The sequence below is a fragment of the Ambystoma mexicanum genome, chromosome 2q (assembly GCF_040938575.1).
Source record: "Ambystoma mexicanum isolate Mex_15411 chromosome 2q, UKY_AmexF1_1, whole genome shotgun sequence".
NCBI lineage: Eukaryota > Metazoa > Chordata > Amphibia > Caudata > Ambystomatidae > Ambystoma > Ambystoma mexicanum.
This window is the reverse complement of record NC_090924.1, coordinates 281,327,228-281,355,178: the sequence shown is the minus strand read 5'-3', so window position 1 is coordinate 281,355,178 and position 27,951 is coordinate 281,327,228. Positions and strand designations below refer to the sequence as shown.

General features: G+C 46.8%; 1 protein-coding gene across 8 annotated transcripts in view; it reads left to right on the top strand.

Annotated features, from left to right (window-relative positions):
• The window catches only part of TRRAP (transformation/transcription domain associated protein), a 2,065,012-nt gene that overhangs the window by 445,717 nt on the left and 1,591,344 nt on the right, over positions 1 to 27,951 (top strand). For all 8 annotated transcript variants that reach the window (XM_069647248.1, XM_069647247.1, XM_069647244.1 and 5 more), the window contains exon 21: positions 3,258 to 3,458. In XM_069647248.1, the coding sequence (XP_069503349.1) occupies positions 3,258 to 3,458 (201 nt within the window). The remainder of the gene's footprint in view (positions 1 to 3,257; positions 3,459 to 27,951) is intronic.

Here is a 27,951-nt window from a genome sequence, read left to right as displayed (position 1 = left end):
CTCTGCCTTTCAGTCCAAGAGACTCGCCTTTTAAACAGTGTTCTACCATTCATACCAGCATAGCTGTCGCTCACCCAGCAGGGTGGCTGTCCTTGCCAGACAGTCAGCCAGCCAATGTCGGCAGAGTGCATTTGGGTCTCCTAGGAGAATTAGAGTTTCGGGCACCTCCCTCTCTTCCTGCCCACCCCAGACACTCGGAGGCCAGTGGCGGTTTTCAGTCCTGAAGCCCGCCAAGGCATAGAAACAAAGGGACCGAACCTAGTTTGGCACGCAGAGACAAACTCTAGAAGCACCTCTTTAAACAAAGGGAGCTCAGACGCCATCTTGAAAAACATGGCTCCCGCGATTTTTAGCTACTGGTGTTCGCGGTCGGGAAAATTCATGGTAGTTCGTTGTAAAACCACTGCCACCAGCCATTTCGATAGGAAAGGGTAGCATTTGACTGCTACACGAGTTTCTAGACATAGTGGATACTAGGTAACCCCTCCAGCACTATATGGTAAGATAGTGTGTGCTGGGCCTAGGAATTTTTTAAAAAACGAGTAAAGTCAATTTTGCTTTACATTCTCTGGGAAACAGTAGTTTATCCCACAGAAGGCGTTTAAACCTTGGGACAGTCTCCCACAGGGTTACTACGTCAATTCTTGCCTAACAAGGTCTAATTTGGAGGCTGCCATTACAGGCTCACCAAGAGCCAATTTTGTCCTTTAGTTGCCACCTCATGCTTGTTAGGGAGAATTCTCATAAATGGCTGATTTCCCTTACCTAATGAGTCCCTCAACAGCTTTGCTGGATTTCTAGGATACATTTTTTTCACCTGGTAAGAGTGTGATCCTTTTTCCCCACTCTTGCATGCGTTTTGCTGTGTGTTTTTACCATTTGTGTGATCTTGGGCTCTGGAGCCTCACCTACTCCATGAGATTAATTTTTATGTGTCACACAGCACCTTCAGTGCAGTGACACAGGGTTGTCTTTTAGACTTCCCCCTGACTCCGTTTTTCTGTGACTGACTAATATCTCCCAGAAACATGTAAAGTTGCCATTAACATTATGTAGTCTCTTTAAACCACAGACCCAGTACACCCCATTTTACATGGAGTATTGGAAAGGGTTAATTCCTATTCCTTTTTGTCTGTTTCTCTTGGAGCACTGTTTCGCTCCCTTTTCATCAAGACTTGGCTGGTAGCAGTGGTAACTACCCTATTTTTTCTACCGCGGTTATCTTATATAACCATGGTATTGTTTTAGGCTATTATATTAGCCTCAACATAAACCCGCTTGACCAAATACATATTATTTTGGCTCTGGCTGGGTTTATTCGCCATTTCTTTTTGTTAAAGTCTTTCTTGTGTTTACTCTGCGCGCCAAACCGGGGTTGATTCCTTTGCTTGCCGTCTTTTCTCGGGCTTCTGCACAGAGGCCCTCCTTAAGGTGCCTGAAAGTCTGGGTAGGCAGGATGTGAGGGAGGGGTCTTAGAACCCCTGCCATGGTTTCCCTTGCTAACTCAAGTTGCACTCCTGTTTGATTGGCTGGGTGACTGTCCTTGCCAGGACAGCCACCCTGCTGTGTGATTGACACCTAGGCTGTATGAATGGGGAAAAACTGCATAAAAAGCAGGTCTCTGGGACTGGAAAGGCAGAGTCGTCACTGGAACGAAAGAACAAGCGAGGAGCCTGACAGAAGAGGACCCCTACAACGACTGATCCGCCCGGTGAAGCCCTGCTGCAGGTCTGAATCTTCAGAATCCGACGACAGAGAAGATCCTCCAGGAAACGTCTTCCCTTGAGATGGTGGGACCAACCAGTTCGCCCAAACCTCAAGCCAGGGCCCCTCCTCTGGTCGAATTCGCTGTACAGAGCTACAGTGGGCCAGATACCCAGGAAGGTCGGACCCTGCTTGGGTTTTAAGGAGCGCACCTTTTTATTTGTTGCTTTGCTCTGCTTCTGGTTTCGTCCCTGGGTAGTGCAGGACCCTCCAGTCTTCCTACTTCTTGTCAGTCCGACAGTCGCTTCAGGAACCGTGAGCCTGCAGGAACTACCATGAACGTCCGCCTCAGGTACAGCTTCTCCGTTTTAAGGTACTGTGCAAATCCGGTGGTTCGTTTTCGTTCAGCCGCGGTGAAAGTGTTTGAAATCTTTCACCTAACCGAGGGCTTGTCCTTCTCTTCTGTTTGAACTAACTTTTCTGCCAACCAACCTCGTCTGGAATCCGTGGTACAAACTTTACTGCAAACTACCCTGAACCGTGTGATCTTGAGAAAAAGACTTTTGACCTAGTGACTTTGGCCCTAAGCCTTTTTACCTGATTCTATCATTGTAGTTCCTCTTGCTCAATTGCCCTGAGTACTTACCTGTTGGTGTGGTTCTCATTGTAGTTCCTCTTGCTCAATTGCCCTGAGTACTTACCTGTTGGTGTGGTTCAATTTCTATTAACTATGTCTTTCTCTCACTTTTAAATTGCTGGAGTGCCATTTTGCTCCCACTTCATTTTGTGAGCTTAACTTGTGTGGAACTTATTGGGAGTGGTGTGGTCTATTAAGAGTGTGATTTTTAAACTGCCTATAATATTGTAATGTTATACAACTGAAGAGTAAAATAAATGTATATCCTTTTACTTAAAAACCTTTAGTCAGTGTTTGCCTGAATCATAGTAATTGCTGTCCTTTGTGTAACTATTTGATACTGTTCACTTACTCTTGAGATAAGTCTGGCTGCTCAGCCATCGCTACCACTTTAACTGTGTAGTACAGGTTTGTACCAAAGGTGAATTTGTACTGTCACTTGTAGTCTAATTGTGTGTGGTGTTCCCAAAGGGTACTGCATATAATTCTGCCTAACAATGCTCACCTAGACAAACAAAGCCCTGACACACAAAATGGCTGAGAGCAGGATTTAAAAAAACGTTACCAAAGGGTTACATTGGACTGTTTTGGCATGTACACTGGGATAGTTTGTAGGGGACGCACATCCGATATATAGCAAGAAAGTGGTATCTGAGCACACCCACATTACCCTGATTAACTAGTCCATTTGTACCACGATATGAACAGCATACTTTAAAGGTGACATTGCTCTGCTGCTATACCAGATCACTGTATATATTTGAGCTAGATTTAAATACAAATGAGTCTAATATTTTGATCTCAGTGCTTTGTTTCCTCTTTTCTCTATTTAATGAAGTATCCTTATCAACCCTGTAATGTAAAAGCAAAGTACAGTCTTAAAATAATGTGCATATAAAACTGTTTTCTCCTTTAGGCTTTGTGGCGTACTTTGCGCAATCCCATTGACAGTATATCCCACGTGGCTTACCGAGTACTTGGAAAGTTTGGGGGCAGTAACCGAAAGATGTTGAAGGAGTCCCAAAGACTGCAATATGTTGTAACCGAAATTCTTGGGCCTAGTATTACAGTGGAGTTTTCAGACTGTAAAGCTTCTATTCAGCTACCAATGGAAAAGGTGAGGATTTATACAATATAGGTTTGGTTGTGTAAATGTTCCATCTTCAAAAGGTAATAGTTATATTCATAGCAACGGTGAAACATTTCTTTAATTTTCTTCATTCTAATGTATTGTGTCCTACCACAGATTCCTCATCTTAAATATTTATTCTCCTGCTTTGCAGCTCTAAGAAAACTTATTTCCAGCTGGGGGAGTTGTGGGCACTGGTGTAGATGGCCATTGAGTCACTGGATGAGAAGTAGACGTGGGTACAAATAGCATGCACTGCGCCCCCGTGACCTCAGTTCCTTTTTTCTGCATACCCAGCACGCTACTCTGGGACTTCGCCTCAGAGAAATTCTTCGATGCCTTTTTTTCAAAAATTCGATCACATTTTGGTAATTTTCTCACGGGGTCTACTCCGAAAACCCTCCAGTTTCAAAAAGTGCTGTGATTGCAGGACAAAAATTACGCTCACCGATCCTCAGTTTGTCTGTGGTGCCTTGGTACCGATCACATTGTGGCGGATATCGGCTCGTGTGAAGATATGCCACCTAAAGCCTTAAAGGAGAGAGTCTCCAAATTGGCCCTAGGTCGTTCATCTTCAAAGTCCCCAAGCACGACACCTTCGAAGTACATACCCACAAAAAAAGCTCCACGGCCGATAAATCGCCCAAGTAAGAGAAAAAACTGTTGAAAAAACACGAAGAGATCACACTCGAGGAGCGACTCCCATCATTCCTCTTCTTTCGTAATGAAGAAGAAGAAAAGGAGAAAGTATTCGTACACAGGCTCATCTCCAGAAAGACGGCTAAGTTTCCCATCTAATTCCGCCATTCGGCAGAGAAGTAGGAAGAATTTTGCATCAAAATGATGCATGCCTTTGAGAAAGTTGCCCCGCCCATTCTCATTTCCTCTCAGAAAACCCCTCATGGAGCTATGGAAGACTCCCTGCTCAGGGCCAGTGGCCCACAAGGATTTTTCAAAGAAATACAGACCTGCTTTGTCTGATCCAGAATTCTTTACCAGACATCCAGCTCATGATAGTCTGGTAGTACAGGCTGCAACTGTGGTTATCCAGGCTAGTGCCTATCCATCTTTACCCCCTGGCAGGGGGTTATGACTGTTAAGATTGATTTCTCATATCTGGCCTGGTGGATGGATTTCAGGAGGCCACCCTAATTATAGTGATTAGGGGAACACTGGGAGTTTAGCCAAACCCAATCAAGGTAAGTGTGGAGAAGTGGTCAAGGCTAAGTCTCAGGGAGGTGAGTGGGATCAGGGGTCCACAATAAGTCCATACAATGAAATACACAGTGATTCTACTTAGACAGTTAAGTTCCACAATACTATATTTATTATAGGTCCAAAACGCACTATAAAAATGAATCAAGCAGGCAATATTATCACACAACACTCTAAATATAACACATATTTCTGGAGCTTATGGATCTGCTTAGATCACATGCTCAGCAAAGTCTGACATCTAGGGTAGTTGCAGAGTATTACAAGATTTGTTTTTGAAATTCGAAAACTGATGTCGACAGGTCGTGTTAGTAATACTAACCTTAGTGTGACATGTACTGTGCCCATGGTGCTTCGCGGTCCCTCAGATTGTTTTGTTCTGCCATTGAAGTATGTCGCAAATGCAGAGTTCTCTTCCAGCCTGATGCCTTTATTTAGTTGAAAGTTTACTCGTAGACTCTCTTTCCTTATTATTTGCTTTGCTGCATGGCCAACAGACTGCTTTCGATGAAAAACCTCATAGTCGATGACTTGCCTGATGGGCCAGACACGGCCTACACTGGCCTCTTCGGGCTTCGGCCCTTACAGTAGTGAGAGAGGAGGGGAGGTTCTTCATACTGACCTCTTTAAAGAATGCATATTCTGTCATCCCCCTGAAAGGGGCCCCTACGGGTCCCTAACGTCTATGGAAACAAGGCGAGTCACCACACACACTTGATACGCGAGACACGAGGTTGTATTCCCAAAGCTAGGGTTTATTGCAAAGCAAAAGTCTCAGTTGGCCAACTCGGTCTCACGCCCCGTGACGTGTATCTCTAGACCTCGAGGGACTCAAGAGAGCGAATTACGTACATCACTTACATATATACAAAATGCATATCAAACAATCAGCTATGACATGTTTAACACCCCCCTTTATTGGGTTTCTTTGAACTTGGTGTGATGATGGACATCTCCGACAATTATGACACCTTCAAACATCTATTCTAGTAACAATTTGCGAGTGCGGAGGCATCTTTCAGTTGTTGAATAGAACAGTGCTTCTGTTCTTGTAAGCGAGCTACATACGGGGGGACATGTTGCATTCCAGACCTTGCTATCTATGAGGTGCTATTCGTGTCCTGGGAGCAGACACGCTCTAACGGGGCTCAGCAAAGGGGGGCCGTAAGAAAAGCATAATTCAAGCCTTTAGCTGTATTATTCTAACATATTCTACCATATAACGAGACTGGCTGGCAGCTGCGAAATTATTAAATGCCCTGCAGCTCTGCTTCAAGGCTACATTCGGGAGGGTGCCGGGCATTCTTCCGGGCGCTGCCTACGTTGTGTTTCAACAAACTCTTGTTATCCTCACGGCAGACAACAATGTTTTACATCGAGCAGTGTAAGCAGAAAATATACTGCGAAGCAATAGGAACAGAAAGCAATGAGCAATGGTTAGAAAACAAAATGGCTATTCTTGTTACATCAAAATGGCTGTTCATTGGCAAACTCGAAAACCTATATTCTGTCATATCGTGCATGAGACGGTTGGCCCACGGCCACCAAAATACGTTTGCGGTCACAAAGTAGAGGTATCCATTTTTCTAGACTGACACCCCTTCCCTTTTTCTCGCCAATCTGACCTTGTAATAAATAATGGACAAACTCCCTTTAAATTTTCCCCTACCTGCCACCGAAATTCCTGTGGAAGGACACGCACCGCGTGTACAATTACTGTCTCCCAAGCTATCACACCGAAAAAGTTTGCAAATCTTGTCAATTTTTTTTTACCTAAAACTCTGGCCCGCTCTCGCAATGCAGTCCGAAGCCTCCATCGACGTGAAGGAAGACTCGAGCGTGGGCAGTATTGGGTCATGAGTGATGCCAAAGGCGAGCGGGGTTTGTCGGAACCCCATTGCTAGCACAGTTTTCTTTTACCTACATGTTTGTACAGTTTTTCTGAAGTCAACTAAGGGTTTAGTAAAACCATTCAACTGATTCAGTACCAGACTCTGCTCTTAGTATAAGGCTTTACCACCTGAGTTCAGGTAGCATAGACAGAGCAGTCAGGCTTATCTTAGGAAGGAGCCAGGGTTGTAGAATCAGTAAAAATGAAATTGTAATACATAGGATACAAAGAAACACTGAAACACTATGTATTGTAAAAAATAAATGGTTTATTTAAATACAAGTAGGCCCAGATAAATCTTGGGGGTTGGGGGAGGGAAATACGTAGTATCACATTATATATAACCACAATTATAAAAACACAACACTATGCTTAAAGGTGCACAGACCAAAGCATATAACCTTATTTGCAACACCGAACAGGAGTTGTAGCAAAGTCAAAACCAATAGTTACTTTAAGATTACTTTCAGTAATACCAGGGTAGTAGACCCTATCATTTGTACTGTGATGCTCAGCTGGAAATCACATAGTCATATCAACTGGACAATATACTTTCTGATCTAGTGAAACACAGATTCTAGGAACAGTATAAACCTACAACTCTGATTCAGGATAACAGTTATTCTCCAACATGGTGTCTGGCATAGATGCACATGCTCATGAATATTCCCCGTCAGGCCGGTAGAAAAAAGTTTGACTTTCACTTACAAACTGTCTTTCTCCTATAAACCAATGACTGAGCTCTGGATCATACTGCCCCCAGCCAATGACTGCCCTCTCCTTAAGCCCCTCTGGCAGCCATCTTCAGATTTTTACCGCACGTTCAAGTGTTGGGAGTCCTCGTGTTTTGATCTGAGAGCTTTTCTACGTTTTCGTGCTTTTTCGATAAAAAAGTTTGTTTTTGTGCAATAGAGCCTGTGTGCTCTTTCGTTCCTTTGACCGACAAGCGGGCATCCGTTTGTCGGCGTCTTTCAACGCCCCTCAAGGGCAAGAATCGTCAAGAGTTTCATTGAAGATTCCAGAAGGCCACTGAGTTTACACCTCGCGCTGGACCATGTCAGAAGAGGAGGAGGAGGGAGGCTCCCTCTTCAAGCTCTGCTCCAGCTGCGGATTGAGGAACGCGTTTGTGGAGAAAAAACACTCAGTGACTGTCTTCATCCAGACCCCAGGGAAGCGGATTGTGAAATTTGCCTTGGGTTCTCCAAGCGCAGCGTCAAGGATCGTCGCAGTAGGTTGGTGGCGTGGCTCAACGCCAAGGCCTCTACCCCATGCGGCTAGCAGGGGCATGCCTCACCCAGGACCGGCCGGTCCGAGGACCGGACTTCTAAGTGCTTTGAGTGCACTTCATCCGTGGGGGCGCAAGACAAGGCCAAGCATTGCATGTCCGTTTCCGTCGGGGGTCACTGCGCAAATGGGTCCCCTGTCGGGCAGGGCACGTACATCTTCGCCTTCTGCCGCCATCTCCAGTCATCGCTCCAGCTCCTCCTCGAAGAGGAAATCGGCTAACCAAGGGAAGCTGCGGGAGAAGCCGAAGAAGACCAAGGCGCAGGGAAAGGTGTCCGACCTGCCCCTGAAGGCCCAGGTGGTCCAGACGATGTCATCTTCGACGATCGAGCTGGTGGCGGCTGCCCTCTCGAAGGCGAAAGGGGCTGGCCCGGTCCAGGGGACCCAGCGGTGCCCAGAGTGGCCCTACCCCCGAGGCAGCTGGCCTCGGCCAAGTCAGTGGAGAAAACGCCAGAGAAGAGGATGCCATCCCTAAGCCCGAGACTGACAACTCAGGATGCAAAAAAAGGGGGTTGAGGGGAGTAGAGGCCTCGACTGTGCTCCAGGGCACGAATATTTCTTCCTCGGACGAGGGGGACCAGGTCTCTGTTCACACGGCCCTGGAGGACACGTGGAACGACTATGGCGGAAACGCTGAGGAGGATGACGGCAGAAATGCAGAGGGAGTGACGATGTGGGCGCTGGGCCCAGCAATTCAAACTCCCCCTACCCCGACACCTCCCAGGGACGTATCGCTGGACATCCTTTCAACTCTCCACACCCTGGTGTCAGAGATCCAGAAGAGGATGCCGATGGCACCTCCGGCACCGACCCCGGTGGCACCGGGCCTGCTGCCAGCGAAGAAGAGAAAACAGCACCCTACACCGCCTCATCAACCACCACACATGCCCTCCTCCCTAGGGATACGGGGACAGACACGCCGACGACAGCGACGTTTCTATGCCCCAGAGGGCATCTCCCCCGGACAAAGTGGGGTCGTTTCACACCATGGTCACTTGCGCGTCTGAGCTCTTCCAGCTGACACCAGAAGAGACCAAGAAGGAAGGGTTCCTTTGCCAATGACGTGAGGCCAAGAGGAAGACCATTCTGGCGGTGCCTCTCCTAGACGACGTTTGGGATGAGTGCCTGGCGCTGATGAGAAAGTCAGCCTCAACCCTGGCGAAGAGGGATAGGCTGGAGAAGTAGTACCGGGTGCTGGAGGCCACACCCAAATGCCTGCGGTCGCAGCCCTCCCCGGACTCTGTGGTCTCAGCGGCTGCGAGGAAGAAGTCTTCTAATCCCTCATCTTCAGCCTCCGTTCCCCCGGACAGCGAGGGGAAGAAGTGGGACGCCATGGGTAGGAAAGTGATCTACTCAGTGACGATGACAGTCAAGGCAGCAAATGCGCTTACGATCCTGGCCAGATATGACAGGGAGCTGTGGTATAAGATGGCCCCGCTGCTGGAATTTCTGCCCGACGACAAGCGGGTCGAGGCGCTTGAGATCTTCCTGGTGGGCGGGGTGGCATTGGACCATGCCATCACTGTGGCCCTGGAAATCAGACATGGGGTTCGGACAGATGAGGAACGGTGTCTGCCTCCGTCGTGTTGGCTGGTTGAAGGCCACCAACTTCTGTCAAGAGGTCCAGACGAGGGTGCTGGACATGCCCTTCAACAGGGACAACCTCTTTGGGAAAGCCGTTGACGAATGGTTGCTGGCCATCAAGACGGACACAGAGATGGACCGTGCCATGGGCACTCTTCAGCAGCATCGTCCATCCTTTTGTGTCTCCGGCGGAAAATCGGACAGACTGCCAAAAGGGTTCGGCAGAGGGTCTTCCTCGTACCGTAAACCCTCCCGGGCCATGACCCAAGAGGCCTACAGGGGCCGCTCCAAGGATTTTGGTGGAGGTGGCCGACGTCGTCGCTCCCTAGGCGGCACGCAGGCCCCGAAGAAATTATTGAACCAGCCAGGTTGTTGGGCCCCCAACTATGCACTACTGTGGGAAGCCGACTGGTGGGCTTTGTCAGCGATTGGGAAAGATCTCCACCGACTGATGGGTGCTGGACACTCTCGCCCACGGACACACTCTAGAGTTCCAACAGAAGTGTCCGTGGATAACACCGGTGGCCCAGCAGAAGCAGCACATCCCTCAGCTCCTGCAGGAAATACGGGCCATGCTTAAAAACAGGGTGATAGAGCTGGTTCCAAAGTGACTCCGGGGCTCCAGAGTCTACTCCAGATACTTCTTTGTAAAGATGACGACCCATTCTAGACCTGCAACGTCTCAACCAATTCCTCAAGTCCCATAAATTCAGGCTGGTCACGTTGAAGCACGTGCTCGGCCAACTGGAGGACGTAGACTTCTTGTTGTCGCTGGATCTGGAGGAAGCATGTTTCCACGTCCCCATTCACGAGAAGCACAGGAAGTTCCTGAGCTTTGTGGTACAGGGAAGGCACTACCAGTTCAAGGCCCTTCCTTTCGGACTGAAGTCGGTGCCCAGGGTGTTCACGAAGTGCCTGGTGCCAGTGGCAGCCCATCTGAGTCTACAAGGGATATATGTGTACCCGTACCTCGACGACTGGCTCATCCGCGCCAAGTCCAGAGAAGTAGCTGTCAAACACACAGAGAGGACTGTTGGGCTGCTGACTGATCTGGGGTTCTCTGTCAACTATCCAAAATCCTGCTTGATACCATCCCAGAAGGTGCTATTCCTATGGGCCAGGCTCTACATGGGTCTCCTGCCGGGTGGCTGTTAGGAAGAATTGCATGCTGTACCCTCTGGGACCACCACATACAATTAGGAATACCCGTGTAAGCAAAAAACAACTTTTGGTATAAGTCTGTACTACACAGTTTTGTGGTAGCGAGCTGAGCAGCCAGGCTTATCTCAAGAGGGAATGTGAGCAGTACAAGAGGTTACACAGATATCTTACAATCACAGTGTTTCAAGTAGACACTTATACTCAAGGACTCAAGGTTTCTTGGTAAAACATTTATTAATTTATTACACAATCATTTAGAAAACATTCACTAGAAGGAGGCAATTTAGTATTATAAAAAAACACCCTTCAATAGCAAACGAACAAGTTTCTGAACAAATTAGGCTCCCCTGAAATAGGAGCAAAATACCATTTCAGTTACTTTCAATGGGAGCAAAAAGGCACAAGTTAGCAGAAGAGATCACAAATACTTTCTTAGGCAGTGCAAATAGTTATAGTTCACTAGGGGACTCGATTCAGTTCAATAGGCCTAGGCCAAAGTCAATGGGCTAGTGTCTTGAATAGGAAAGAGCACTTCTTGAAGTAAACGGTAAACTCTTTGCCAAAGTTCTCAAAAGTATTTTGCACGAAAAAGGATCATATGGTGGGTCACAAGCTATTTAGGCCTGTAAATTGGGGAAGTTCCACAACCTTTTACTGCAAGAGAACCGTTCTCTCGATCTGGTTGGCACAGTACCTTAGTATGAAGCAAAAGATGCAGCTGAAGACGTTGGTTCCTGGCAGTTCCTGCAGATCTCACTGTTCCTGGGCCTCAGTCGTGGGGACAAGAAGGAGGACATTGGGGGACTCCTGCACTGCATGGGATCGTTGAAAATGCTGACAAAATGGAGTCACTTCAGTTCGAGTAGCTGTTACACAAGCTGGTGTCCTTACCACTGGTTAATCCTAACCAGCTTCGAGAATGGTATCCAGGTGGCTTACGAGTTGATTGGTCCCACCAACTCAAAGGAAGAAGTTGTCCTTGAAGGGGCTTCTCTGTCGAAAGGAGCTTTGGCGATTCGGACCTGCAGCAGGGCTTCACCGGGCAAACCAACGCAGGAGTTGCAGCAGCCGTCCTCTTCCAGCTAGTCTTTGGTTCTTTCGTTCTAGTGGTCGACTCTGCTTTCCAGTCCAAGAGGCTTGCCTTTTAAAGTTTTCTCCCATTCATCCCAGCCTAGCTGCCACTCACCCAGCAGGGTGGCTGTCCTTGCCGGACAGTCAGCCAGCCAATCACGCCAGAGAGCATTTGGGTCCCCTATGAGACTAAGCACAGGGAGTTTCGGGCACCTCCCTCACTTCCTGCCCACCCCAGACACTCAGGCGCCAGAGGCGGTCTCCAGTCCTAAAGCCCGCCAAAGGCGAAGGAACAAAGAGACCAAATATGGTTTGGCGCGCAGAGACAAACACTAGAAGGACCTTTCCAAAAAGAAATGGTGAAAAAAGAAGACCGGCACCTGTTTCAACAAAGGGGTTTAAGGCGCCATCTTGAAAAACATGGCTCCCGTGATTTTTTAGCTACCGGTGTTCGCGGTCGGGAAACATCATGGTAGTTTGTTGTAAAACCATTGCCACCAGCCTTTTCAATAGGAAAGAGTAGCATTTCACTGCTACATGAGTGTTTAGACACAAAGGATGCTATGTAACCCCTCCAGCACTCCATTGTAAAATGGTGTGTGCTGGGTCTATGAATTTGGAAAAGACTAGTAAAGTCACTTTCACTTTACATTCTCTGGGAAATGGTAGTCTATCCCAGAGAAGGTATTTAAACCTTTGGGAAGTCTAAAAACATCCCTGAGTCACTGCACTGAAGGTGCTGTGTAACACACATGAAAAGATGATGCCTTATGGAGTTATCTAAAACTGCATCATCTGAGAACACAAATGTAACACACACATCAAAGCACATGAAAGAGTGGGGGAAAAAAGGCTCACACTCTTTCCAGGTAAAAAAAAATCAAGTCCTCAAAATCCAACAAAGTTGCTGGGGGTCTCTGAGGTGAAGAGAATTAGAACATTTCTGAGAATTCTCCTTAACACATGCTCCAAGAGGTAATTCCACTCCTAAAACGGGGGGGGGGAGAGGGGGTCTACATGGCAACATTGGATATGCAGGATGCATACTTTCATATTTCAATACTTCTTGTGCACAGAAAATATTTGCGTTTCTTGATGGTGGCAGTCCACTACCAGTTCAAGGTACTCCCCTTCGGCATAGCCTCAGCACCAAGAGTATTCACAAAGGTACTCTCAGTAGTGGCAGCACACCTGCGCAGAAGGTTCATTCCGGTATACCCTTGTTAGATAAGAATTAGTGCAGTTCAACTGGTGAGGACTACACAAGACTTATCTTCTTGGTATTGGGTAACCCACCTTTTAATATTGGCCTGTACTACGCACGTTGGTAGTGTGACTGAGCAGCCAGGCTTATCTTAAGAGGGGCAATGTGATCTGTACAATTGAAATCAGTAAGTACGAGTAGACAAGTAACGCACCCTAAGTTATATATGAATATTTATTTATAATATATACAAGGTTTAAATACACATTCTTTAAAAAGCGTTATCTACTAGTAACATTAAATCAAAGTTTGGATTCAGTTTTTAAAAGACAATAAAAGTTGGTAAATACTTTTCTCATGCTAACACATGTTGTAGCACACGGAGTGACTTCAGCAAAGGTCTTTATTACTTATTTCAGTTACCAATTCAGTTATACAATTGTTTACGGAAGTAAAGGTTAGAATAACACTTGCAACATACCTTCAACAGCTTGTAAAACCATTACAATCTCCTAAGGGGAGGCAGGTAAACTTTTATCCCAGCAATAGTAGTATCCACAATTATATCCTATGAGGGAACAAGTACTACCAAAGCCAGTAAGTTCAGAAGAGTGCCTTTAGGGAGCTAGGACAGCCAAAGTCAATGGACAAACTCAATAGTTCTGATGCACTTCTTCTTAGATAAAGTCTTGATGGTACGACATCCTTTCGTCGAGGGATGTTTTTTTCACTGGGTTTTTTACCGTGATTTTTTTTTTAAAAAACCCATCACATTTTTTAGAAAATGGGGGGTTAGTGGGGGAACCCCCTCTGCTGGGTTTTTTCGAGAAAAAAAATCACGGTAAAAAACCCAGCCAAAAAACATCCCGCGATGAAATGACATGGAACCGTCTTGACAAAGTTAGTAAGTTCAGAAGGAATCACTGTAACTCAAGTGATCTACTTTGTAGAGAGCACAAGCTGTTAGGCCAGTGCAGATGAGTTGAGATCAACTCCAAAGAGTACTTCTCAATATAGGCAGTACAATTTATGGCTAAAATGTGAACACCCCAAGCCCCACAGTACCTGTGATTCAAAGAAACATTTTCCAGCTGGATTCCTCCTTGCTACAGCTTGGCAGACCCTTGTTCCTGGACGTTGGTCGAGGTGACAAATGGAAGGATGTCTGGCGGTCTCCTGCGGCAGTACTCTGGAGAGGGCCTCCCCAGCAATGGATTTCCTTTGTTTCAGCAGCACTTCTGTGTTTTGGGGCCTTTTCCTCAGTGTCAATGAAGAACGAAATCTCTGGTCGGAAGAAGCTTGCTCCCTTGGTCTTGGACTCTGGTGATGGGACTCTGGATCAAGATGTCCTGCTTCTATAGGGTCCTCTAGATGCCCTCGAAGATTTGGACGGATTCGGACTTCGCAAGACGATGCACTCGCCAATGGTCACAGGACCCCCTGGCATTGGGCTTCTACAGCTCTGGTGAGGCACAGCTAGTCGGGGGTTGCGCCAAATGGACGCTTGTTTTGAGGCTAGTTGGTCGCACCAGCCCAAAGCAGGAAGTCGTCCTGTACGCGTCTTCCCAGTCGATATGAAAATTGGGTCAGCACAGCTACAGGGCTTCACCAGGCACTTTGCTGTGCAGGAGGGCGCTGCTGGTGTCTCGTCACTTCTTCTTCGGATGTTCCTCTCCAGTGGTTAACTCTGCCTCTAGACCCAAAAACCTTGCTTTTTATGCGATGTCCCATTCATTTACAGCCTATGCTGTCAATCGAACAGCAGGGTGGCTGTCCTTCCAGGTCAGCCAGAAAGCCAATTAGAACTGGTTTCACTCGCGCACACCTACAAAGGAAAGGGAAGTTTCGGCACCCTTCCTCACTTCCTGCCTTTGCAGACACACTAAAGCCTGGGCGGGCTTCTGGGCTGAAGCCCGTCAAAACACACAAAGGACTCAACCCTGTTTCAACTAACAGAGTAAAAGCCAAGAAGGAACTAACAAACAGAAAATGGCAAAAAAAAAAAGAAAATGGCCATTTGGGAAAAATGCTCACCCATGGGTGCTGTACTGCAGCTGAAGGTTCAGCCTGCGGAAAAGATGCACACTGGTACTAACTTACTTTAAATGGCTGGTGGCAGTTTAATTTTACTGTGACAAAAAATGTCACATGAGAAGTGGGATAGGAAATTACTAATTAACCCCCTAGCATTCCACATAGGGTGGTGTGTGCTGGTCCTACAAAGAGAAAGTTAACTAAGAAAGGGATCATCTTACTATTCTTGTGAACGGTAGTTCACCCAAGAAAAGTATTTAAACATCCAGAGAAGTCTAACAGACTCCTCAGTGGCACTGCACCTAAGGTGCTGTGTGTCATTATGCAAAAACCAGATGCCTATGGAGTTTGTCAGACTCCATAAAATAGTAAAACGCAACATTCATAGTCAGGATAAATATAGGAGCAAGTGAGAAAGGTCCCTCTCGCTAAGGAGGAAGATCACAACTAATTAAGGTAAAATACATTTCAATACATCACTGGGTTTAGTTGATTATATAATTCCACCTCGTGTATTAGTTCATTCTTGAACACCTTTCTGAATTGCAATCGCAAAATTCTAATACAATGTATGACTGTATGTCATAAGTAAAGGCACTTATAAAAATGAAACCATCGCTTGATCTGTGTTTAGCTCAAATTCTGTTGCCCGTAATTTACATATCAACCTTGCTTACATATGGCGTAATGCTAGCTCCTTGTCACCTTCCCTTTTACCCAGAGAAAATTGCTTCAGTCCGATAAATCTGAAATCCTTATGTTCAAGTTGGTGGGACTTCTGCCAGTGCTGGGCCAATGATAATTTAGGATCCTGTCTTCCAATGGTCGTGAAATGTTCCCTGATCCTTATCCTACTAGGAATGTAACCTACTTAAAGACAGATTTCAAGCAAGAGGGTATCCGTTAACCACCATTCACAGAGCAACCAGCAGGGCACGCACAATAGCTAGAAGTGAAGCCTTGAAACAGAAAAATAAACAGACCAGTTCGGAAACACAGAGCGTGGAATATATAACTAAGTACTGTGAGAATCACCATGAAATCAAGAAGGTACTTAATACAGATTGGCATATACTTCGCTTGGATAAGAATCTTTGAAGATGTATAGAGGATAAGCCCACAGTGATATTCAAAAAGGCCACAACTTCGAAGAATAGACTGAGTCCATCATATTTACCAAGTACAAGCATGAAACTAACATGGCTTCAACCGGCAATGAAAGGATTCCACAAATGTGGCACATGCAATATGTGCAAATTTGCACACAAATAGCGAACAATTTCTTGACCAAAGAGGAAATAGATTAGATTCATGAAAATATCAATTGCAAATCAAAGTTTGTAGTGTATGCCATAATATGCGTTAGGCAAGAATTGATGTAACCCTGCGGGAGACTACACAACACTTGTCATCTTGATATTGGGGTACCCACCTTTTGGTAATAGGCCTATACTACACAAGTTGGTAGTGTGACTGAGCAGCCAGGCTTATCACAAGAGGAGTAAATGTGAGCTGTAGTAATGAAAATCGCAAATACAAGTAACACTACGCTCAAGGTTTTAGTTATAAATGGTTATTTATTTAACATCAGTTTTTAAATAAGCATTCTTTAAAAAGGGCAATATAGGTAACAATCGAATATACTTTAAAATACTTTTCCAGAATCAACACAAAGCTAGTAGATACTATTTGGAGATGCTTTTTACACACTTCATACACCCTGAGGCGATTTCACTAGCTAGGACAGTAATGGCATTTAGATATCACTAGTACACTTTGTAGATTCTGAGGTTTGTAGAAAGGATAGGTTAAAGGAAGGAAAAAGGTTAAACAGGTTCTCAGAGCATGTGAGCACTTAAATCTTCCAATGAAGTCTAGACAAAAACCTTTACCAGCAATAATAGTTCAAAACCAAGTTATTACCTCTGAGGTACAGTAATTGTCAAAGTCAAGTGCACTAGAAGAGTCTGCAGTGAGCCAGGACAGCCAAAGTCAATTGGAGCACAGTCAATGGAACTGAGGCACTTCTCAGATAACAAAGTCTTGCACAGAGTTTGTTGAATAAAAATTCATTGTAGGGTCACAACACTTGTGATGGGTAGAGCTGAACTCATCTCTAGCAAAGTAGCTACTGCAAGTCTCAACTGAGAAGAGCAAAGCTAAAGACACTGAGGTAAGTACCCCAAGACGGAACAAAACCTTTGGTTAGAAGAAGAGTGGTCCAGCTGGCTTCTGTCTGGTTGCATTGATGCAGATCCTGTGTTCCTGGGCCTCAGTCGTGGGGATAAGAGTGAGGATGTCTGGAGGACTCGGCTACGGGCTCTTTTCAGATCAGCAGCACTTCACGGTTTCAGCGCTTGGTAAACAGCACCACCGTGGATCTTGGACACCGGTTGGGCTTCCTTCACACCTTGAGTCCTGCACTCTGTTGAGGGGCCTCGAGCTCTGGTCATCCTGCGTCTGGAGGGTCCTTAGGAGACTCCTGGTGTTTCTGGTCGGATTGCAGAAGTTGCACTAGATTATGGATTTCTCGAACCCTGGCGCTCGGTTCCTGCAGCAGCAAAGAAGTACAGCCAGTCGGGGAAGATGGTCCAGTGGAGTTTTATCTTGGGGTTAGTTGGTCCCACTAACCCAAAGGAAGAAGTTGTCCCTTCCGGAGCTTCTCTTGTCGAACAGAAAAATGCGTTTTAGCACAACAGCTGGGCTTCACTGGGCAATTCACAGGTCCAGGAGGATGCAGCAAGCTTTGTTCACGGTTTCTTCGTCCGGTGTTCTTCCCAGTGATCGACTGCCCCTAGTCCAAAAACCCTTGCCTTTTAAGCAGGTTGCTCCCATTAATGCACAGCGTAGGCTGTCACTTAAGCAGCAGGGTGGCTGTCCTCAAAGGACAGTCGGTCAACCAATCAGGTTGGGATGCATTCCTAAAGACAAAGGACAGGGTAGTTTCGGGACCCTCCCTCACTTCCTGCCATTCCAGACATACTGGAGCCAGAGGTGGGTTTCGGTACTGAAGCCTGCCAAAGGCAAAGCGAACAAATTATTGATCCTGGCTTGGCGCGAGTAAAACCCAAGAAAGACCTCACAAACAGAAAATGGCGAAAAAAGACGACCAGGGCCATTTTGGCAAAATAGTCCCCCATGGGTGCTATACTGCATCTGAAGATTCAGCCTGCGGTAGAAAAGCACAGTGGTAGGAAAATTAAACCACTGCCACCAGCCATTTAAAGTAGTAAAAAATGTTACCTTAGTAGGTAGGATAAGGGGCTACTAAGTAACCACCCAAGCGCTCCACATAAAATGGTGTGTGCTGGACCCACAAAGAGAAAAGGTAAGTAAAGTCAATTTCACTATACTATTCTTGGGAACAGTAGTTCATACAAGAAAAGGTATTTAAACCTTAAGATAAATCTAAAGGATTTCTCTGTTACACTGTACTGAAGGTGCTGTGGTACACCATACAAAAAGCAGATGCCTATGGAGTTTGTCAGACTCCAAAAAGAAAGGAAACCCATAATCCAAATCAGATCAAAACACATGAGTGAGAAAAGGGCTCACTCGCTCCAGGGTTCAAATTAAGAAGTCCTAAAGTCCAGCAAAAGGGCTGGGGGTCGTTAAAAATATTGTATGTAGGTGCCATGTGGGAGACTACACCAGCCTTGTCCTCTTGGCAATAGGTAACCCAATGTTAGGGGGAATTATCATAAACGTGCTAATTCCCTTCACCTTAGAGACCCCCAGCAACTTTCCTGGATTTTGTGGACTTCATTTATTACCTGGAGATAGTGTGAGCCTTTTTTCCCCACTCTCTCATGTATTTTGATGTGTGCTTTACTCTTGTATTCTTTGATTGTGGAGTTTTAGACAACTCCATAGGCATCATCTTTTCATGTGTGCCACACAGCACCCTCAGTGCAGTGACACAGGGAAGCCTTTTAGGCTGTCCCAAGGGTTAAATACCTTCTCTGGGATAAAATACTGTTTCCCAGAGAAAGTAAAGTGAAATTGACTTTACTAGTCTTTCCAAATTCCTAGACCCAGCACACGCTATCTTAACACATTTTGCTGGAGGGGTTACTTATCCCATATGCCTAGAAACTCATGTAGCAGTCAAATGCTACCCTTTCCTCTCGAAAGACTAGCTAGAAGAGGACGGCTGCTGCAACTCCTTGACCGTTGGTTTGCCCGGTGAAGCCCTGCTGCAGGTCTGAATCGCCAAGTTCATCTCGACCGAGAAGCCCTTCAAGGACGACTTCTCCCTTTGAGTTGGTGGGACCAATCAACTCGTAAGCCACCTGGATACCATTCTCGGAGCTGGTTGTATCTTCCTCAGAGTGCTGCAGGAATCCGAATAGCCAGGGAGGACACCAGTTTGTGTGTTAACTACAGCTACCAGAATTGAAGATTTGTCTTTGCCAGCTTTTTGACCAGTCCCGGTGCAGTGCAGGAGTCCCCCGACATCCTCCCTCTTGTCCCCACGACTGAGGCTCAGGAACAGCGAGATCTGCAGGAACTGCCAGGTACAGACGTCTTCAGCTGCGTCTTTTTCTTAGTTGTAAGGTACTGTCTAAACCTGACTGAGAGAACTTGCCTCTCACTGCGATAGTGCTTGAAAGTTTGGCACCTTGCAGGCCTAGTCAGCTTGTGTTCTGGCGTACGAAACTTTCTTCCGTGAACTACTTCTAAGATCCGTGGCAAAGACTTTTCCGTTTTAAATACCTGAACCGTTTTTGCTTATACAAGACACTAGCTCATTGACCTTGGCCTACCTATTGCATTGAATCAACTCCTCTGATGAACTCAAACCATTTGCACTGTTTTAAAGTAACTGTAATATTAGTTTTATCAATTTATGCTTTTTTGCTCCTACTTCAATGCTATTTTGTTCAGACTTCAAGGGAGCTCAACTGCTTAGTAATCAGTATTGTAGTATAACATTTGTGTGATATCGGTTGCCTAATTTAGTGAATTCTTTTTAAATGATTGTGTAATAAATTAATAATTGTTTTACTAAGAAACCTTTAGTATAAGTGTCTATCTGAATACTTGCCATTGTAGACCTTTGTGTTACACCCTTACAAGCTCACATTCCCTCTTGAGATAAGCCTGGTTGCTCAGCTCGCTACCAAAACTGTGTAGTACAGACTTATACCAAAGGTTGGTTTTGCTGACACCTGTAGTCCTAGTAGTGTGTAGTGGTCCCAGAGGGAGGGTACTGCATACAAACTCTGCTTAACAGCCATCCCAAAAGGGTCTTGTCTGATTCAGAAACTCAAAGTGTACAGTATTGAAGTATATTTGTGTGTTGCTATTCTATTGCTTCCTTCTGAAGGCTTTATAACTGACTGATAAAGTATTAATTGTTTATGCAAGAAACCTTGAGTGTAAGAGTTTATTTGAATACCTGTAACTGTGAATGTTTGTCTAACTCCACTACAGCTCACATTTCCCCCACTTCAGATAAGCCTGGCTGCTCAACAAGCTATCAAAACCGTGTAGTACAAGCTTATACCAAAGGTTGGGTTGTCTATACCTGTAGTCTTAGTTGTTTGTACTGTTCCCAGAGGGTACTGCATTCAATCTTTGCCTAACAGACAGGTATTCAAATAACACTTCTACTCAAGGTTTCTTCATTAAAATAATTATTTATTAACAGTCAGTTTTAAACTAAGCATTCTTTAGAAGGGATTGTTGTGGAGAATTCTCAGAAATTTGCTACTTCCCCTCTACCTTAGGGACCCCCAGCTCTTTTTTCTGGACTTTGGGACTTTCAATTTCTAACCTAGAGAGAGTGAGACCTTTTTCCCACTCATGTATTTTTCTGTGATTTGGACGCTGTTTCTTTTGAGGTTGAAGTCTGACAAACTCCATAGGCATCATCATTACATTGTCACACACAGCACTTTCAGTGCAGTGGCACAGGGAAGCCTTTCAGATTTCCCAAAGGGTTTAAATACCTTCTCTTGGATAAACTACTGTTTCCAAGAGCAGTGAAGTGACTTGACTTTACTTACATTGTAACTTTCTAGACCCAGCACACACTATCTTACAATAGGGTGCTGGAGGGGTTACTTAGTATTCCATTTGTCTAGTTTATCATGTAACAATTTTATGTTACCCTGTCTACAATTAATGGCTGGTGGCAGTGGTTTACTTTTAAGTACTGTGGCATGTTTTTACAGCGGGCTGCTTTCGCAGCTGCAGTGAAGCACCCGTGGGTTCCATTTTTGTAAAAATGGCACCAGTCTTCTTTTTTTGCTATTTCTTGTTGGGAAGGTCCTTCTTGAGATTTACTCTGCGAGCCAAACCAGGTCTGGTCCCTTTGTTTGTTTTTTCTTTGGCGGGATTCACGAGTGAGGCCCGCTTCTGGCTCCAGTATGTCTGGCAGGGGCAGGAATCCCGCCAACGGCAAAATCGGCAAACGGACCAAACCTGGTTTGAGTTGTAGAGTAAGTCTCAAGAAGGACCTTTCCACAAAGAAATGACGAAAAAAGAAGACTGGGGCCATTTTGACAAAAATGGCACCCTTGGGTGATTTACTGCAGCTGCGAACGCAGCCCGCGGTAAATGCACACCACAGTAGTTAAAAGTAAACCACTGCCACCAGTCATTCAGTGAGGAAAGGTAACGTAAAATTGTTACATGAGAAGCTAGACAGAGGGGATGCTAAGTAACCCCTCCAGCTCTCTATTGTAAGATAGTGTGTGCTGGGTCTAGAAAGTTACAATTGTAAGTAAAGTCAATTTCCCTTCACTGCTCCTGGAAACAGTAGTTTATCCAAGAGAAGGTATTTAAATCTTGGGGAAATCTGAAAGGCTTCCCTGTGCCACTGCACTGAAGGTGCTGTGTGTCACAATGTAAAAGATGATGCCTGTGGAGTTTGTCAGACTCCACAACCAAAAAGAAAGTGTTCAAGGAGACCACCAGGGGGCACAGGTGAAATGAAATCCTGAACGCTCGCCTCCCCAAGGACCTTCAAGAAATGGCGAAGAACTGAAGACTTGCCCAGCCCGTGAGCAGTTCTGAGACACGATTAAGGAAAGGGGTAAGGGGTTAGCAATCACCCGACCCAATACCGGGCAAAATCGGAGCAGGAATCGTGAAGAACGAACCTCAGAAAGCTGAGCCACAGGCTCCCAGGGCCCAGCAGTAAAACCTGGACGCGTGTGAGCACAGTGGCACAGCCACAACACCTGGTGGTGCAGCCCAGCAATCAAGAGAGGCCGCGAGAAAGCGGTGGCTTCACCAGAGGACTGGCTAAACAAAGCAAGTTGTGACGCTCTGTCGGCACCTGTAGGAGCTGGGCTCTTGGACGAACTGACATTGGGAAGCCAGCAGACCCTGGCGGAGTTTCCCTACGACACGGGGTAAAGAGGAAGAGACACCTTGTGGGTCGGCCGCAACAGCGGAGCGCCTCACTCTGAAAATCTGATACACAGCACACACGCCAGCAGAGCACTCTACCGGCTCCCGAGACCCGACAGGAAAATAAAGCCAAGTCGAACCACAGAAGCAAAGAGACGACGCGTGGTGACGCGGTCCAGCACACCAAAGGGGCCACAGGAGAGCTACACCTCTACTAAAGGTCTGGCCAGGCAAAGCGAAGCATGGCGCTCTGATTGTGCTTGAAGGAGCCAGCGTTAGGAAGCCAGCAGAGCTTGACGGCGCAGCCCCAACACATGAGGTGAAGAGGAAGACGCACCTCGGGTGTCGGCCATAACAGCGGAGTGCCCCAGCCGAAGAGACTGTAATGTGCCACACACGCCAACGGTGCACAGGGCACCCGCAGGATATTATCCTGTGCAGCGGTGATACCGGTTATGTGTGGGGAGAGGGAGGGCGCACAGAGAAAAGGCAAGCTCGGCAAGACAGGCCGCCCTCCCCCTAAACTGCACAGGGCAGAGCTGCCGCTGCACCCAACGAAGACATAAGCCCCCATAATGCGGCCCCAGGCCAAAGAGAAGGCGGTGAGCACCCGGACACACCGGCCCAGTCCTCCAGATACCAGTCAAAAACATTTGCCGCACCAGACTCTGTACAAGGAGAGAGAAGGGTGTAACTGGGCCACTTAGAAGAGGACTCAACCCACCACTCCCCAAAAGTAGACAGCAGCATCAAGAGACACGGGCCCAAAACAGTTGATACAGAAGCCCCCTCCCTCTCACAGAGGAAAGCGGTTATCAGCGACTGGGAGCATTTCTCCCCCATCCCTCCTCGCAGGGAACTAGACGGGTAGCAGTTGGGAAACCAGGCTCCGCATCACTAGACAGTGTGGGCACCGGCAGGACAAGGACTACGGTTGAGTCAGGGGCCTCCTCGGGTGTGAGCAGGGACATCTTGTGAAGGAGGCAACACACAGGGGCATATTTATAGTCAGAGTGAGGGAAGCCTTAGCCACAGCCCTGCATGCAGCCTGCCACAGCTGCCTCCTCAGTTGAGAAACTACAGTCCACAATCCGCAAAAATGGCCGCTCCCTCCTCCCAAGAGGCTCCATGGATTCCAGGAGGAGATCAAGAACTGTCCACTAAAGCAGACATCAGCCTCCTATTCTGGGAAATACGAGCCTTCAGAACGAGCATGACCACGACAGTCAGCGTCTTGCAGGATAAAATCCATAAGATCGAAGATAAAGTGGAGGCGCTGGAGAACTATCAGCAGTCAGCAGACATAGTGGAAATGAGGCCTGAAGGCCGATTTCAAGAATTGGAGCAGAAAAATCGGGTTTGGAAGCAAAGGTTGATGACCTAGAAAATAGAGAACGCAGAGCGAACGTCCGAATACAAGGCCTGAAAGAGTCCCCTGGCGGGACACGAGCCTCACTTGAAAGGAGGGTTAGAGACCTCATAACCTCTATCCTCCCTGCTCCTATCACGCCCCAACTAGAGTTTGAAAGAGTCCATAGGGCAGGAGGCCCGCCAGGAGGCCCCAGATCTGTGCTGGCAAGATGCCACCATTATAGACACAAAGTGGAGATCCTCCAAAAGGCGAGGGAACTGGATACCATCGATTTTGAGGATTACAGGGTCAAAATCTTCCAGGATCTATCAGCGGCCACCCTAGCTCAAAGAAGAGCATGCCGCCCCCTCACTGCATGGCTGTGTGACAAAGGAATCAGATAGCAGTGGAACCACCCATTCGCACTGGTCTTCACACACGCGAATGAGGAATTCAGAGTTACTTCGGGAGAAGAAGCTGAAGGAGTACTCAAGAGCATGCAAACAGACCCAGATAGAGAGGAAGGGGAGGAAGCACCGTCCTCGTCGCAATCAAGAGTGGAAACCGGCTGGCCCCTGGAGACAGAAGAGCAAGTCCAGAGGCAGCAGAAAATTCAAGAGACTAAACACTCCATGACTGGGTCGGAAAAAAGAGGGGCAAAATAAGGAGAAAGAAATTGTTGAAAGGTCAGTAATACCCAAAATTGTAGCCGGGTTCGGCACTTAAATCAGTAGACACTAAGTATTCGCTATTATATAGCAGTATTGAGTAGTAGTTGGCCATAAGGTTCTGTGGGCGACACCCGTTGTGTGGCCCTATGGTTACACCTGGGGCGTCTCCACTGTTACGGAGGAAATGTATTAATCTCTTACTATTGTTCCCTTTTCCTTTCCATTCTTTGTACTTCCTGGGGGCTGTGGGCTAAAAAGGGCCTGACCAGCTAGTAGAGACCACAGAATTTGAGTCAATTCATTTGAGTATTTCGAGAACATGGTTTCCAAAAAAGGACATCGAGGTTCAGGCAACAATCCACGATGTCAATGATGATGGGGGCTAAAGCAATCAGAGTGGGGTCACTGAATGTAAAGGGGCTAAATTCACTACAGAAAAGATCTATGTTAAAGCGGACATTCCATCAAGCTAAGCTAGATATTCTGTTTGTTCAAGAGACGAAATATAAACAATCTGGGGAATTCGAAATAAAGGGGGGCACCATAGGCGGGTCGCTATGGGCCTCTGGACCGGCGAAAAAATGAGGAGTGGGTGTACTATATCGCTCCACCTTGGGTCTCCACATCACTCGTGTCCGCAGAGATCAGAAAGGAGCATTTCTAATAATACAGGGCTCGCTAGAGTCCACCACGGTCACAATGTGCTCAGCATATGCCCCGAACACGCAGCAACTAACTTATAGCAAATACCTATTAGCCTCTCTGAAGGGGAAAGAGTGGGCCCTCATTTGCAGGGGAGATTTTAACCATTTGATGGCCTCATCTTTAGATTGGCGTTCGTTCTGCCCTGGAGCTGAGCGCCAATCCCCCCCCTCTCCTCCAAGATAACGCACCGTTTCAACTCTTAATTTCAGATCACCACCTTATAGATGCCTGGCGTATTACACACCCAACCAGAAAAGCATACACATTCTACTTGCACCCCCACCAAACCTTCACACGAATCGATTATGTACTACTAGAATCCAGCTTGGAACATTTTATCTCGAAAGCAGATATAGAGATAGTGGGATGGTCAGACCATAATATGGTCTTGGTCGACCTGATCCTGGGAGGCCACAGACTGACAGAGGGTCGATGGATGTGTAATGACACGCTGTTCAAAAACAAACTGTTCCGGGAAGGCCTGGACGAGGAAATACGTGATATCTTCATAAGAAACAATACTGGTGACACCTCCATTTCCACGGTTTGGGAAGCAGCAAAAGCTACCATTCGAGGCCTCATAATAGTGCAAGGCGCTTCAGTCAAAAGACTGAAATTGCTGAAAGAAACCTGGGTAAAGCAATTAATATTAGAAAAGGAACAAGGCTTGGTAAAAGAAAAGGGAGAGGCATCTGACTCTAAAGCAGAAATGAAATCCCTTAGACAGGAGCTGAAAGATATCTGGATAAGCAAAGCCTTGACTAGCCTTAGGTTCACTAAAGAAATACTTTAAGAGGGGGGGGCAAAGCCCACATATTGCTAGCAGCGAGACTCCGAAAGGAAAGAGCGGATAGAGCAGTGTTTAAAGTGAAATCTTCCAACTTGATCTTAACGAACCCGGCAGACATCACAACACGGTTCGCTCAATTTTATGAACATCTCTACGCAGCCGATACCCCACCATCCGCTGAAAGTACAGCAGAATTCATGTCAAGAGTGGAGTTCCCCCCCACTATCAAGTGCAGATAGGGACCAATTAAACGGTTTGGTTACTACAGAAGAGGTTGACTGTGCCATTTGCTCTCTGAAAGGGGGCTCAGCGCCAGGTGCAGATGGCTTCACCCCGGCCTTTTACAAGAGATTCAAAGGCGCTCTAGCTCTGTGCCTCACGCTGCTCTTTAACAGAATAATGGAATCCGGTATGGCACCTCCGTCCTTCATGGAAGCCAGAATAGTAGCCCCCCCTGAAGAGGGGAAAGATAGGTTAGACTGTGGCTCCTACCGGCCGATTTCGCTGTTAAACATCAATGCTAAGGTATATGCCAGCATCCTGGCTAAACGACTCAGCAGGGTCTTGCCCCAATTGATTCACAGCGACCAGGCGGGATATGTCTTAAACCGTCAAGGCAGAGACAACGTTCGCAAGACGTTAGATCTCATGCCCTCATTCCCGCTTCCGAGATAGAACCCACGTTGGTCCCGATTGACACTGGAAAGGCCTTCGACCGTGTGGGATGGAGGTTCATGACGGACTTCCTAAAAAAAAAAAAAAGCAGGCTTGGGCCCAGACTGGATCCGAGGAGCCAAAGCCTTATACCAGAATACTCGAGCCAAAGTCGTGGTGAACGGAGTCGCATCACAAGAGTTCAGGCTGACCAGAGGAACAAAACAAGGGTGCCCCCTCTCCCCATTAGTGTACATTCTAGTTATGGAGCCACTAGCTCAGAACATCAGGTAAAACCCCAACATCAGAGGCTTCCATAGATACAGGATCGAATACAGACTAGCGCTATTTGCGGACATGTGTCACTCTCCACGAACAATCGATACCGGCTCTCCTACTTGAAATAAAGAACTATGGGGCGCAATCCGGGTTTAGTATAAACTGACACAAGCCAGTAATCCTCCCTCTCGGAGACCCAGGTCCCCCCCCCTCGCAGCTGCCCCACAGACTTGGGGCTTCCAAGTGTCACAAACATGCTTGAAATATCTAGGAATAACAATAACCAGAAATGTTCAAAACCTGTTCCACTCCAACTACAAAACGCTGTGGGCTGTAATCCTGAAGGACCTCAGCAACTGGAGTAAGCTAAACCTGTCATGGGCTGGCAAATTGACGGCGATTAAAATTAATGTTCTGCCGTGACTCCTTTTTCTCTTTCAATCTTTGCCAATCATTCTCTCGAGCACGTTTCTGAACACTGTTAGAGACTCTTTGCTATCATTTCTCTGGGATAAAGGCAGACCTCGCATTGCATATAAAACCTTGATTCTAGCAAAAGACAAAGGGGGCCTCGCCTATCCAGACATTCACTCTTATTATGCAGCAGCAGTGCTTCGCGTCTTGGTAGACCACCTCAGGGAGTCTAAAAGCAAACAATGGGTTGCCTTGGAAAATTGACTCTTTGCCCCTGTAACCATGGGGGAATGGCTCTGGGCACCCCTAAACGCTATCCCGCATACGGCAAGGGAACATCCGGTCCTGTCGGCCATCTGGGCTCTATGGAACAAGAAAAGCTTTGGCATGAGGGGAGTCACCACATGGCCATTGCCGCTTAGCTGCATTTGGGCCCCTCCAATCAGAGACGCTATAATAGACCCCCTTCGCTTTCAACCCCAATACGAGCAGGGTCTGGTGAGAGTGGGACAGATGAGGAGGGAGGGTTCCCTCCTGACCAAGGAAGAATTGGAGGCAGCACAAGGTTTGACCATTCGGCCCCTACCATACCTCCAGCTCAAGGGAGTCCTCCCAGATCGTAAATGGAAGGACCATTTACAGCGCCCCTTAACCGCCTTCGAAAATATATTGAACAAATACACAGGCTCCAAGGGTGTCATATCGTGCATGTATAAAGCACTCTTAGATAGAGGCCATCTCCCCCCCCCCTCTCAACACCAAAGCCAAGTGGGACCAAGAACTGGGGTGGGAGGACAACCAGGCGGGATGG